This window comes from Hipposideros armiger, unplaced genomic scaffold (genome assembly GCF_001890085.2).
Source record: "Hipposideros armiger isolate ML-2016 unplaced genomic scaffold, ASM189008v1 scaffold_470, whole genome shotgun sequence".
NCBI lineage: Eukaryota > Metazoa > Chordata > Mammalia > Chiroptera > Hipposideridae > Hipposideros > Hipposideros armiger.
Window position 1 is genome coordinate 1,023,203 of NW_017731820.1, and position 14,945 is coordinate 1,038,147.

Below are 14,945 nucleotides of genomic sequence, written 5' to 3' on the forward strand. Positions count from 1 at the left end.
GTCACAGGAGGAGGAGTGAATGTTCTTCTTATCTCTTACATATTTCTTCTAGTCCTTTCTATTGCCCGTTCCTCACCATCTCTACTAAATTCTCCCTACTCTCCCCCTGCCCCGCACATTCTACTTCCTGGAACAGGGTCCAAACATAGCGTTGAAAAACTCCAATGTTCCCAGGGTGCCGCGCTGTCCTTCTTTCTGGAAGCCAGCAGCGCTGGTCATCAGGCTGAGCGTTTCAGCCCATGGCATGTACCTCACATTCTGAACTCACCCTGTATTGTCACGGTTTCCTGGATACGCGTTTCCACTCTTTCGCCTGGAACAGAATTTGAAGGACGTGCTTATCAGTCCTCTGACAATGCCAGTGTTTAGATTTCCTCCTGAATATTCTTGCTGCCAAAACCTACCGGCAAGGCAGTATCAATAGAGCCTCTGTACTAAAAAGGATGTGTTGGTCGAGTTTTTTTCAGTATCAAGGACTTTAACTATATTCCAGTTAAAAATCAATAGAAATATAACCTTTTCAACCGCATAAAATGAGTTCATTTTTATTATTAGTCTATTTCTGCCATTCCAGTGCTGTGAATGCAAAAGGAACCAGGTCAGCGCAAGCTTTATTGAAAGACCGTTAAAGAAACAAACTCAAACTCATTTAAATACTAAAGCCAGTGCGTTAAAAAGATCAATAAAGTAAAAACACCTGGGATTGCTTTATTTTTAAACACCCGACATACAAGAATCATTCCGCGGTCACCATTTGAGCAAACCTATAAACCTAGAAGACCAGCCAATAAAGAAGAAAATGCTGTTTCATTAAGTAGGTTTAGAACCGTAAAGCCCTCAACTCGAGTCTGATGAGAAATACAGCATTTAAATTTTCTCTCAGTATTTTAAAAATACCACCTGGCAAAGAACCACTGATCAATGAATACCATTTAGTTAGGAAAGTCATTCGTCCCTGGGGTTAGGAGAATGACAGTAATCAAAAGCACAGTTTCATTTCTTTAAAAATAACAAATCACAGGATTTGTCGGTAGTGATGGGGAGTCTTAGAATTGCAGGGTGTCAGGAAATTTTCTTCCTAGCGACACTTAACAAGCTTAACGACACTTAACAGACCAATGTGTATTAAGTGGAATATTTACTACTGACTTAGCGAACTTGGATTAGACAGAATCCTCTGGGTGCCTCAGTTTCCCCATATCTGAGTATGATAATATGCTTTTCTACTTCCTTCCCTAGATACGAGAACAAAGAGAATTGTCACAAACCTCTTCAAGTTCTTCCTTATAAACTATCATGTAAATTGCAAACTTGATGTAAATTTGTTTAGGATCATTTTAGAAGCGAGATGGTCCTCATGGACCATTAATTCCAACCCCTGACCTAACTTAGAATCACCACCAGCCCCTGCCTGACATCACCGTAGAAAACAGACTATTCTCTCTTTAAAAATACCACTGATTGTGGCTTTCTGATTCAGAAAAGAGCACAGGGGGAAGTTAAGTTTGCTTGAGAGTCAGGTTGAAAGCCAGTCCCTCCTCTCTCCCACTACGGCCATCTTACCTCCTCAAGGACGTTGTGACGACACCTCTCTGTCCTCCTCCTCTACTGGCTCATTCCCGCCAGCCAACAAACATGTGGCTAGCTCTCTCACTTAAAACAATTTTCTCCTGACCCCACTCTCTCCCTTTCTTTGCTTTTCTCAGCAGTAAAACTCCTGGAGATAATTGTCCACGTTTGCTTTTTCAGATCAGCTTCTGCCACGTTCTCTCTTTTTTGTTTTCAGTCAACTGAATTGCAGCATAAATTGCATGCAATGAACGTACACCCTTGAATTGTGCAGAATGATGAGTTTTGATGAATGTGCACACCCATGCAACCACCACCACTGTCAAAATAGAGAACATTTCCAATATCCCAGAAGGTTCTCTCAAGTTCCTTTTCCTGTCAATTCCCACCAGCCATTGCCCTAAGCAACCACTCGTCACATTCCTGCTTCTGTAAAACCACAGGCCAGTTCTATCTGTTCCATACCCTTGTATACATGGAATCATAGAGTATGCAGTATTTTATGCCTGGCTCCTTTCGCTCTGCACCCAGTGATTCTGAGCATCTCAGAGGCAAAGCTTCCTTGTCCTCAGGTTATGTCCCTCTTCCTCCATGTTACGTGTGACAATACACAGAGTAGTGCAGACCGGGGAGGCTCTCCTGAGCTTCCGTGCCCAGGGGGTTTTGGCTTCATTACATAGGTAAGATTGATTCATTCCCTGGCCAAGAGGTTGAACTCAGTCGCAGCCCTCACAGAGACCCCCTTGATCCACAGTTTCCACTGACCTTCCCTGCCTGGTGGAAACCCAACACCCACCCCCAAAGAACGTCCATGGGCCCTCTCTCTGATCCACAACATAGCCACCCAAAGTGACACTCACCACCTTCTTTGGCGTATAAACACACACACACCACTCAGAGCATTCACTGAACAGCGGCCTTTATTGAACAGCTCAGGGTCCTGGGGAGGAGCACGCAGCATGTTGGACTCTTGAACAAGGAACCGCTGACTGTCACATGTTAGACATTCATGTCCTCGACGGCTCCTGTATTCATCCCTCTGTGGAGGTTAATCACAGCCCTTATCCCGTGTCGTGCTGGACTTCTGCTTCCTCTCAGATTTCTTCTCCTTTGCTTCTGCCCCACCTCCAGGTGTCCCCACTGGTCACCTCAGACCCCTAGAGAGAATTGGTACATGTACATGTTCTGCCTCAAAATGCCTCCACTCTGCCAGCCTAGGTACTTAAACCATCATGTCAGTTATTCTCCGTATCATACATTTCAGAATTTGGGGTAATACTTTATAGTCAGTTTTCATCTGTGGTTGTATAATATTATTTCCAAAACAAGAGTCTAAGCACCTTGAACCCAGCTGGGAACATCTCCATATACACATGTTCAGCTTCGCCCCGGGCCCAGTTCACAAGGTGGCAGGGCAGCAGAATTGCGTGCCAGTCCTTGTGTGGCGTTAGGCGGTATTAGGAGCCATGTCATGTACTGAAAGACGACTGCCTAGAAGGAGATAGGGTCAGCGGGGACATCGACGCCATGCCCTCTCAGCAGTCAGGTCACCCTGTGATGACCGTCACTCATGCCCGGGGTGGCCTAGGGGACGGGCATGCACTGGACAGGTGTAACCTGCTCAGGAGTGAACGTGGCACATGCCTCCAGCTGACGCAGCCAACCTGCTCACGTCTGAAGGTGTGACTAATTGTATATTTCTGGGAGGGGCTCATCTTTAAATAAAGTCCTGTATCTGGACCAGTGAGGGCCCCACATGGATAACTTCCACGCTGACCAGTCCCAACCTCGGCAGATAAGCAACATGACATCAATAACATCACACACACCAAACTCCAACAGTTTCCCTGTTTGTAAATTGGCTAGACAGATGTTTCCTAATACATAATTTGTATTGATGGCCTTATTCAAACTTCCCTGTACCACTCACCCAGGAAGTCACAGGACACAAATTTAAAACCACGTGCTTGAGGGCCGGCCGAGTGGCGCGGTGGGTAAGAGCTGGCCTGGGACGCCAGAGGGACCCGGTTTGGATCCCACATATGAGGGCCAGTGACACTGCCCTCCACAGCTAAGATGCTGAACAACAGCTCAACCTGGAGCTGGGCTGCTGTGAGTCGCTGGAGACTGCAGTCTCTGTTGCAGTGGGTTGCCATGGGCTACCGTGTGTAGCCAGCAGCTGCAGTGAGCGGCCGTCCAGAAGCCGGCGACTGATCTGCCTCACCCAGGAAGAGCGCAATGATGGTGCCAACTTGGGCCAGTGAAGCAACGTCCTCCACAACTAGACTGAAGAACAAAAGGACAGCAACTTGTCTGTCCCCCTTCCCCCAATTCCCCAGCGCTGTTCCAATTCCCCAATAAAAATCTTTAAAAATAAATAAATAAATAAAAACACGTGCTTGACAAATCCAGATGACAGAGGCTAACAACAACTAAAATAGAAATGCCTCAATCATATTTGTCCTGTCTGCATTGTTTCTCATAACTGTTCTGATTCATACTCTTTTCAGTAGGAAAAAATATTGCCATCACATTATATAATGTTAGCAACATTATATTTAATACCTAGTTTCAACATTGACCATTTCTAATTTTATTTTTAACTCATTTTTCTTTGTTTTCTTCTGCCCTTTTTCACTTATTTGTGTTCCCTTAACTCCTGGAAAGCCATTGTACAGTTTATCACAGTGCGTTTTGCCTTGCGCTCTACAGGAAAATATGCCCTATGAAATGATTGAATTGATGCTAATTATGTTAATTATTATCTCAACTACCCACTATGTGTAATGATTAAATTTGATGGTTATTAAAATGATGGTTATAAAAGTGTATAAAAACTATGAGTGATTCTCATACTAGATCTCTAAGAGGAAAATTAGAGGTATGATGACTAGAACTGGTTCAGATGTTGTTTAATGTTTTATAATCATCTTCCGAATAGTTATGTACAAGTCAAAACACAAACCTGAAAGTACTAAGTATGCTCTGACCAGATTCTTTGAAAAAAATTATATGGTGTTTGGCCCATTCCTGCCATAAAAGTCTTTGAAATTCATGCTGTTTCTGCTCTGAAATAAAAATTCCTCCTCTTATTCATTGATATTTATAAAAATTATACAGATTTATTGATACAAAATCAGTTTGTTTTTTTAAAACACTATGCTTTAAATAGTGTTCAGTGTTTTTCCAGCAGGTGGAGTGTTAGACCAGGGAAAGCAGATCAACATTTGGAAGCTAATATTTTTCTTCTTCCTATTTTGAGAAAATTTTCATACACTAAAACATAAATCACTTCATGGGCTCACTTATTCTTTTTACTGCATCAATCCTGCAGGATTTCAATTGCACTAAACCTTAAGAGGCAGATAAATTGTGCTGATTCCATTACCATATTAATGATGGCGTAATGACAATAGTAAGAAGTACTTATAATACCTCTCACTTTTAAATTGCTTATCAAGCCATAAACGAAACCTGCTGACATCTCTGAAAAAGAAATGACGTACGTACTGTACCACAAAGAAAGACCTGCCTCTTAAATCCCTTATTTCTCAAGGCTTAAGCATTTCCCGAGAATAACATACCTTATGAGCTTAACGTTAGTGCAAGGCCGACGCTACCACTTCCAGGCTGTGAGCTTGGGAAGATAGCTAACTCTCCCTGGGACCCCACTTCCTCTTCTACATTTGTAAACTAGCCGTTTCCAAGGCTTCTCCTGGCTTGAACAGTCCTGCCTGAACCTGACCTATAGGTAAACATCTCAGGGCTAAATTCGGGGAGCCGGATTGGCTGGTGGTGTAAGTACACATGGCAGGGACTGCGCTCGCTCTTTGTAATGTGTGGGTCTTAGAACGAAAAGTGAGAGAACTCCGCTCATCTGGGGGCTGGTAGTCAAGTGAGCGGGTTCGATGATGGTTTCCAGAATAAGAATTCGTCCTTGCGTCGTGTTTGGTGCAGGGAGAGCAGAAAAGCCTCCAGGCAAAGGGCTGAAAGGCTGGGTCGGTCAGAGCAGACAGGAAGGGCAGGAACCCCCACCCCGCTCTTCACCCTCCTCGCTCTAGGCAGATGCCACCTTCCCCCCCTCACCCCCACATCCCCACCCCCGCCATCACCTCAGGGCCTGCTCGTCTGTCTGCCTGGAACGGAAATGTTCAGAAGGAGGCTGACACCTTGGGACACACTCAGGCACCCCCATTCTACGTGGTCATCGCGGACCCAATTATGAGAGCGCGACTGTTTCTCATGGATTCCACAGGTCTGTTACAGGGTAGGGAGTTTCTTGGCTTCTTTCCTTTGTTGCAATTTCTCCATCCGTCAGCAGGGTTTGTGAGCAAATCAAGGTGAAAGGCAGCCTACCGTCTGCACACTTGCTCGCTCTTGGAGTCGGGGGGGCCGGTCCCACGCTCAGGCAGCGTAGACTGGGAAGAAGCTGGCGTGCTGGCCTCCACAATCATGTGCTTGTGGTCCCCACGTGGTCCCCAGAGTGAGTTATGCTGAACTCCAGGCTCCCGGAGTAGTGGAGAGTGTCCCAGGGCATAAAGGTTCAGGGTCCCAGACAAGCCATTGGTCAGTCTCCTTCAATGCCGTCTCCGGCATGGAGTCTGGCTTACACCCAAACCGGGTGGTCGTGAAATTACCTGAGGGCTTCCAGCAATGGGGTCATCCATAGAGCTCTTCCCCTCTAGAAGAGGGGTTCTAATGGAATAAAAGCTGGGGTTTCCCTAACACACACACACACACACACACACACACACACACACACACACGACTCATTTAGTAATTGGTAAGTGAGACCTCAGATGGTACCGGCCCTTTTCCTGTGGGTCTCAATGGAGCAGATTTACTAGATGATGTTGCAGAAAAGGAGCAGCCGAAAGTCCAGAGCCGAGGTCTGTCCCCTGGGCCCGGATGTCCGGGGGGATTGCCTCCCTGCCTGCTTAGCCCGCCACTCACCGCCTTACAGGCGGGCATGGTGGCATCAGGCCCTGGCTAGCTCTGGAGAAGGAGGGGTGAATGGGGCATGGCCATCGTCCTCACAGTGCCACCAGCCAGCCAGAGGAAGCGAAGGGACAGGGTACAACCCTGTAACTGGTGGCAGACCCACAATTAACTCTACTTTGTTGTCTCCCACTCTCATCTGAATTTTTTCGATGTCCTATCCATTAAGGAAAACAAAGTGACTTGGAGTCCATAAGAGGCAGAAAACACTCAGATGAATTTATCCTCGATGCCGGGGTGGAGTCCCGCCTTTCCAATTGTCAGGTGTGAATGGCCTGAGGCGTGGGGGGAGACCCCCAGCTGCAGACCCCCAGATGGGATGGAGATCAAAGTGGGAGAGGAAGCTCCGGTCTCCTGTGAAGCCCAGAGGCGTTTCAGGATGGCAGGGATAGGGAGAGAGGGGTAATGGATGAGATGAGCTGCCCGTTTCTCATCCCTAACATCTGTCTGCTTTGGCCTCTGCCCGTGTTTGACCTTGAGCTTTGACTTGGAGTAAAAACATTCATCAAGACATTCTGTTCTAAATTCAGTACCTCTGAGCTGCCTCCTCCAAGCATTACCCAAAATAGGGGATCGGGAAAGAAGGCAGGCGATCTGAGGCCCCTGTTCTAGAGCCCCAGAAACAAGCCCTCATGGCAGCTTTTCGTGTCCCTTCTCGGGAACAGTGGCAAGAGGTAATCCACACTGCTTAGGTCTTTCTTCTCTGTCCCTTCCCCAACTTCTCCATTTCACCCCCAAACATACACAGGCTGATGAAATCCTTTCAAACTCTGCCAAGGCCAACTGTGGCTTAAAAATGGACATCACAAAGCAGTGCCTACACGGCCATGAAGGCCCCGACGTCAGTACGTGAGGCCCGCGGCCCGGCCTGAACCGCTGGTGCTTTCCATGCCTCACTGGTGAGCGTGGCACACATCAGTGTCCCCTCATGGTTGTCCGAGGGCGCACGGGGTCGCTTTAATGAGCGTCTGCTACACGAGTCCTTAGTACCCCTGAGCTGCCAGTGGGATGGCCGCCAGCTAAAAGTGCAGCTAAATAGCTCACGTGGACCCCACAGAAATTACCTTGAAATAATGACACTTAACTGTGACAAACACACCAGAGTTCATCTGAAAAGGGGCGGCCACTTGGCACCTCAAGTGAGGTGACATCATGTGACATCATGTCCTTAGGCTTTTCAGGTTGAGCTTTACTTGCCTCATCCGATTCAATGCATTTTCTCTTTTTAAATGTAAACATTTCACATGCCGCTGATCCTCTCCGCTCCCTCGCCGAGACTGCTGGGTCCCCTCAGGAGACTGTCACTTGGCAGAGTTCTGTCTGTGGCCAGAGTAGCTGGGGTAGCCAGTTCCACCATTTCAGAGAGAGACGTATATACGAGCGTGTGTCTCTGAAGGGGAACAGCTGAAAGTAACCGATAGAGGCAAACTAGGAGTTTAATTCTACTGTAAGCTCAGTACAGATAACATAAGATGACCTCCCAAAAAGCCAAGTCTGTCTGGCCTGGATCCACAGAAACAGTTGATGAAAAGGAAGGTATTTCCACTGTGGGTCAGACCCCCCTCTAAGAACTGAATTCACTTCTGTGCCCACTGCTTGAAGAGCTGCACAAACATATGGCAACACATTTTTATTGAGGTCCTACTATGTGCTCAGCACTGACCTGGGCCCAAAGACACAAGAAACCTGAAACTCTAAATGTAGAAATTTGATGCTTTTTAAACATTGTAGATTATATATTCATTAACATGGAATACTGGTCGTTCATACAAATGATGATTTAGTTGTATGTGTGATAGCGCAGAAGGAGTTTCAGAATACATCAGTAAGTAATGAAAAGTAAATGCAAAACAATGTGTTGTTGGGTTCCGTCCAATTTTGGGTCAAAAAACTGAAAGACGACATGCAAAATTAGCATGAATTATCACCGGATGGTATTTCTTCTGCAAACCTATGTTATTTTTCTATGATGAACATATATTGTTTGTGTCGCTTTTAGGGTCTTAAAAAGGACAGATTAAATTGTAAGAAGATTTTAGGGCAGTATCATCACTGTGAAGCATTGCAGAATTGCCTATGAGAAATGTCAATGGGCATTTTGCGGTTAGCTTACTTGACGGAGCAGAAACGGGGGGAGGGACAGCAGCAGTTACCCGTGTGTGCCACTAGGTGGCGCCAGAGCAGCTCGCGAATATTTAGCACCAGGAACCAAGCCGCCTTTGCTCCAGGGAAACAACTTTATGAGATTTCAAATATTTAAGATCCTCTGGCCAGAATAAGTGTTTTGCTAATGATGCACTTGAAATTATATTTTGAAAAAAAACTTTTCAAACGTATAGTCGAACATGCCAGTGTTTGCTTGAATAGTGTTTTGGGGCTTTTGTTACAGTGTTACCAGATACCCATGCACGTGAAAAAACTCCCCAAATTCCTGAGATGTGCCTATTCGCCTTGACTTTCCAATGACCTCTAGGTGTCTAGTAAGCAGTTTCAAGATGCAGGTGTAGGTTCTCATGAATAAGTGATGATCATCCCCTCAGAGCAGCTCCTTCTCAGCGTGGGGTGTGAGATTAGCTCCCTCCGTGGGCTCCTTCCTGCCACCCTCTGGTCCCCAGAGCAGGCTGGCCTCCTGCCGCTCTGCCCACCTTGGCTGTCACTGGCTGGGTGGGCAGTGGGTCCGCTTTCTGGCGTCTGTGCGGCTGGCACGCAGTTCCCCCGGGAATGCAGCGCTGGCCAGCGACGACGCAGTGCTTCCTGCTGACCCACTCCTTACCTTATGCTCACCTTGGCAGGTATGACACTCACTCCAGAAAAACGGAAGGTTACCAAGGAGGGTTTTCGCAGGTGGTTACAGGGAAGCTCAGAAAGCTTTCGGAGCTCAGAGCTGGGGAAACACCTAGTAGACACTGTGGATTCAGAGAGTCAGCAGAGGCAGGAAAAGCCACGTAGGGACACAACGACCAGGGAAGCCCTGGGACACCGCCGCTGGCGCTTGTACGTGGGGACTGGAGCCAGAAACCTGCGTTGCTCCCACAGCCGTTCCTGTGAGCTACTTCCATCTGCTCCATTTTCCCTCCCTCGGCTGCCCGCTCGCCTCCCCTCTGAAAAAACAGCTCTGCTGGTGACAATGTGGCCTCGTCCCCTCTGGGCTCTCCTGTCCCTGCCCTGCGGCAGGAAGGAGAACTTCCCCTCATTTTGATAAGAAAGAAAACCACATTTACCCAGCCTGAAGCTCAGCATTCAAGTATATAGACTCATATCCCTATACGCGTATGTAAAATATATGTTCATATTCATATTTGAATCAGTATTGGTCTATAAACTGATAATACCAAAACAGGACAGTAAGAGGACCCTACAGAAAATTCGTTGCTATAGATGGAGCATTTCCTATCTCAGGGGTCATTACTGTAGATTTCATTCTATTAAAATGAGCCAGGGTCTTAATCCACCACGTACGTTATCCGCAGAAACTGTGCGTACACTGGAGAACGGTTCATCAAGGGTCTTTACCCACCAAGTTCAAATTGTTTCCGCCGCGAAGGAGGAGGTGAGACTTCCCACTTCCTCAGGCCGGTATTTCAGAGTCAGCACTGAGGAGATAAGGTACCCCGAAACCAGGGTTCAAAGAGTAATGTCATCATCCCCCAGGAAGGTCTGATTCCAGTGCAGGCTGGTGACATTCTTCTAACAGTGACTCTTGTTTTCTCCTGCAGCTGGATCATTACCCGTCTGTGAACTACCACCTGCCAAGTTCATCTGACACACTGTTCAACTCGCCCAAGTCGCTCTTTCTAGGAAAAGTTATAGGTAAGAATTTGGGGCAAATTGCTCGTGTCATATATTTTAAAGCGGCTCATGCGCCTTTGAGACACATTGTGATTGTAGGTCGGGGCCCCTCCGTCAATGATGGGAATGGAACCAGCATTATGTGGCATGTGACATACACAGAAACACACGTGAAGGCAAGTGTCAGCTCCCGGTTCCTTCATGTAAAATCTGTTCACTGGTTTATGAAAGACCGCCACCCACTAACAACGTGTAATTGAACTATTTCTTATGCTATCTCTTCTCCTCACTCTTGAGAATATCTCACCTGATGTTGTTTGCAAATCGGAAGGCCAACAGGAATTGGAAAAGTGACGGAACATCCTCCCCTGTGTGTGATTGTGACTTTATGAGTCACTGTTGTCCTTTTTGCTACTGTTGATCAGTGCTGTCTAGATGAAAATATTGATGTGGTTGATGAAGTATTTCTAAATGATTAATGTGAAGCCAATCGTTGTTGTTTTTTGTTTGTTTGTTTTTTTACTGTGAGAGCGTATGTTGTGAACCCAAAGTGGAAATAGTAAGATGGTGGGTAATGTGCTGGCCGAGGAGAAGGCGACTCTGTGCAGTGGGCAGTGCTGGTCAGAACAGTATTAACCGTAAAAAACATTCATTTAAAACGATGAGTGGGGGAGTGATAATGAGAGAACACGAGACACAACCTATAATCAAAATAACAAGAATATACACTTATATAGGACATGCTGTGAGCCAAGCTCCATTTTAAGCACTTTAGATATAGATGAACTCATTTGAGCTTCATAGCCATTACATGAGATAATCAAGATTATTATCTCCATTTTATGGAGGACAAAACTGAGGCACAGATAGATTAAATAAATTGCCTGAGGCCACCTGTTTCATAAATGGGGGAACCAAAACTTGGACCCAGACAGTCAGATGCCTCTGTTCTGCCAATTACCATGCTATCGTACTTGTGTTGGCTGACTTACAAATGAGAAAAGCAGGAAAGGAAAACTTCGGCAGCAGAGGTTGACCAGGGGAGGGGTAAGCCCTGTATCCTATGCCAGACAGGGGCCAAGAGCAAAAAGTGTTCCTGGCTTTAGAACCAGGAACCCTCCACCAGGCAAACAGTGTCCATGAGGCCCCCAAAGAAAAAGTTCACAACCTCCGCGAAACGGCAGGGAAGCGGAAAAGGAATGAGAGTGAAACCTCATGCCTACCTACTGTGTCTTGGGCATCGCGCTAAACATGTCACGCGTGTCAGTGTGACAACTAAATGTCCCAACAGTCCAGTGAAGTAAGACCTGTGATTATTATCCACACTTTCCAAATGAGGAAACTGAGGCTGAGGGAGGTCAATTTGCCAAAACTACTCCCCTAGAATGAGGTAAAGCAGAGTGGTGAAGCTAGGTCTCTCTGTGAGAGTCCGTGGTCAAAAGACCTTGTCACTGAGGGTCAGGGTCCATTGGGGCTGCAGCTGAAAGGCAAGTGATGTCACTGGTTAGCGACACAAGTGGCTGTTCAGTGGAGCAGAGCCCAGGCATTCATAAGCGCGTATAGTACTCTCTGCAGCGCGCACAGCACCGCCCCAGAGCACGGCTACCTCGCTGTGTGGAAGACGGAACCAAGGCTCAGAATGGTGGTGATTTCATTAAAGCAGGTTTCCCCGGCAGCAGCACTATTGACATTTAAGACGAGATAATTCTTTGCTGCTGAGACTGTCCTGTGCATTGTATGATGCTTAGCAGCATCTGTGGCCTCGACCCACTAAATACAAGTAGCACTAAATATAAGTAGCAAATGTGACAACTGAAAATGTCTCCAGACAGGGCCAAACGTTCCCCAGGAGGCCAAAGTCACCACCAGTTGAGAACTGCTGGCATAAAGCACCCCCACTAGTCATTGGTGGAGCTGGGGTTTGAAACGGGTGATGTATGACACCGAGTTTGGCACTGCTCCCTGGTAACACCTGCACCTTTCAGAACGATGAAGAAACAAGGAAGAGATCTGATACCCTGAAGATACAATTTGTTAGTACAATTAAAGGAGTCACAGCAAGGACCAAAAAAGTCACGTGGGTGCCTGGGGAGGCCACGGCCACCTCTTGAAGCCAACGTTCCTTACATTTTTGTGATTTAGTAGGAGCAGGATTGGTGAGGAGTATTTTTAAGTTTGCCTTTGAGAGCGACATGTACTTCAGTGAGAAACAACCAATATGTATTCACCAGCTGTGTAAATACTCATCTGTAAAGATGGGTTGAACTTGGAACAGACATCTCATGGACTCCAGTGAAGCTCTGACACCCCTGGAGATCAGGGCCCCCAAGTTGTTGCTTAGCCAAGTCAGCTGCTAATCAGAAACTGATCTCATAAAAGAAGGAAAAGGAGACGGATTTAAATAAATAATATGCCTTCACATGAGGTCTTTGATGAGCGCTGCTGGAAAAAGGATGCATAAAAGGATGGAAGACAGCACAGCAAATCAAGGACAAGGGTGACCTTTCTAAAGGGAATGGAGGGAAATTTATTCTAGAAAAAAAAATGTGATCACTGTCAACCAACATCAGAATTTTAGAAAGGGTTTTCCCATTTCTGTTTTTCAAGAAGTCGGGATCACTAGCAACAAGCAGAGTTCACAAAATAGAACTTTCCCCAGACCTATTCATGTTCATTTTTTGTATCATTTTCTACAATAGCTGAGTGATGCCATCAGTTCTATGTATCTAATTTCCAGCAACAGATTTAATAGTCTCTCAAGAAATCTTTAACTCAAGGAAAAGAAGCATAATTGGGAGCCTGAAGGAGGGTCTTTTGTTTACTTGTGTTTTGTGTTTTTTTCCAACATTTCTACCAGTGCCTTGGATAAAGACACAAATAGAATGTTTATTGCATTTGCAAATGACACAAAGCTGAGAGGCATGGTTTAATAAGCTGGATGATGAAAACCACTTCAAAAGCATCTTGACAGGCAAGAAAGATAAGATAAAAATAATGAGATGAAATATAATAAAGAAAAACTTAACTCCTGCACTTAGACCCGCCCCCAAAATAAAATCACATAAGTAGGAGATGGAGGACTCCTGAAATCATGAGAAAGACTGATGGAGAGTTTTATCTGAGCCAACATTATGTGGTGATTGCCTCTGAAATAAATACAGTTACTGACCTACCTTAATAAGAGACTCGTGTCCAGAGCAGGAAGCACAGCCAGACTTCGGCTGCAATGTCCCAAGCACCTCAGTGTAAGATGGGCATTAATCATCTGAGGAGAAGACTGGATTAGACAAAGAAGCCATAAACGAAAAATCAAAAGACCTGAGGATATTTATCCAGAAAAAGATGTGATTTAAGAAAAGGAAGAGAATCTATTTTCAATCTTGGACGACTGCCCCGTGAAAAAAGGCTTAGGCCTCGTAGAGGCTGACTCACCAGGACAACGTAGACCAGTGAGAGGAAGCGCTCAGTTCTCTGTGGGAAAGAACCTCCTAATAATTAGAGATATTTAAAAAATGAGCAGCCACCATTTTCAGGTGGTGGACACTCCATTACTGAGAGCATTCAACAAAGGCTGAGTGACAATTTGTCCTGTGCTTGGAGGAGTTTCCTGGATTGACTGAGACCGGATTAGAGAAATCCGAAAACTCTTGAAACAGTGATAATTAGGATGGGAGTTATTTTCTTTTTTTTTTTTTTAAGGGAGAACTGCAGTGCTGAAGTAGGAAGTTTCTCCTGTTTCGTGTGAGAACTAAAAGGGTAATTATAGTTGGAGTTTCTTGATGTCATACACTGTTATGGCTGTATTGTAGGTATGAACTTAGAGGAATGTCAACACACACTGCTCATCACATCACTGAATTCAGTGTCATTAACTAGATAGCCTCTGTTTTCAGGATGGCAATACTCGGTTTAAGGAACGGGGTGCAGTGGAGGAGAGATTTTTCAGTTCTCTGTTGCCGTACAGGCCACCCCACACTTTGCGGCTCAACAGCCCTCACGTCATACAATTCTGTGGTCTAACGGGATGGTTCTTGTGCTTCATGTGGTGTCGGCTGGCGTGTAAGGGTGACTGGACGGTCCAGAGTGGCCTCAGTCGCATGGCTGCCCAGGAGCCTAGCTGAGGCTGGCGGCTGGGGGCCTCAGTTCTCCCTAACGCGCTCCCCCCCACGGCTTCTCCCTGCATTACTGGGTGCTCAGAAGGGGTGTTCCAAACCCCAAAGGGACAACTGGAGGGGTCAGAAGTCACACACCCCCCTCTGACCACAGGCTGTCAGCACAAATCTGGCTCCGGTCCATATTCCAGGAACCGGGCAGCAGACTTGTACTTTTTGAGGGCTTTGTGGCAAGGTCACACTGCAAAGGAGCATATGGGGTGGGGGTATTGCGACCATCTCTGGAAACACCATGTGCTGTGAGTGAAATCTGAGGAACCACAGCGAGTTTCGTTCCGAATGGCTGAGACCAGAGTACAAAGAGGCAAGTGATAAAAATGCAGCAGCAGGAAGGAAGGCTCAGATCACAGCAGGCTTTATGAGCGGGTCCAAAAGCCCTGATCTGCCCATGACAGTCCCAGTGCACAACACCCCCCC

General features: G+C 46.3%; 1 protein-coding gene across 1 annotated transcript in view; it reads left to right on the top strand.

The window, feature by feature from the left end:
* The window catches only part of CNTNAP2 (contactin associated protein 2), a gene marked incomplete at its 5' end in the record, with an annotated part of 1,134,943 nt that overhangs the window by 1,022,673 nt on the left and 97,325 nt on the right, over positions 1 to 14,945 (top strand). Inside the window, one exon of the mRNA XM_019666439.1 lies at positions 10,284 to 10,377. Coding sequence (XP_019521984.1) covers positions 10,284 to 10,377 — 94 coding nt within the window. The remainder of the gene's footprint in view (positions 1 to 10,283; positions 10,378 to 14,945) is intronic.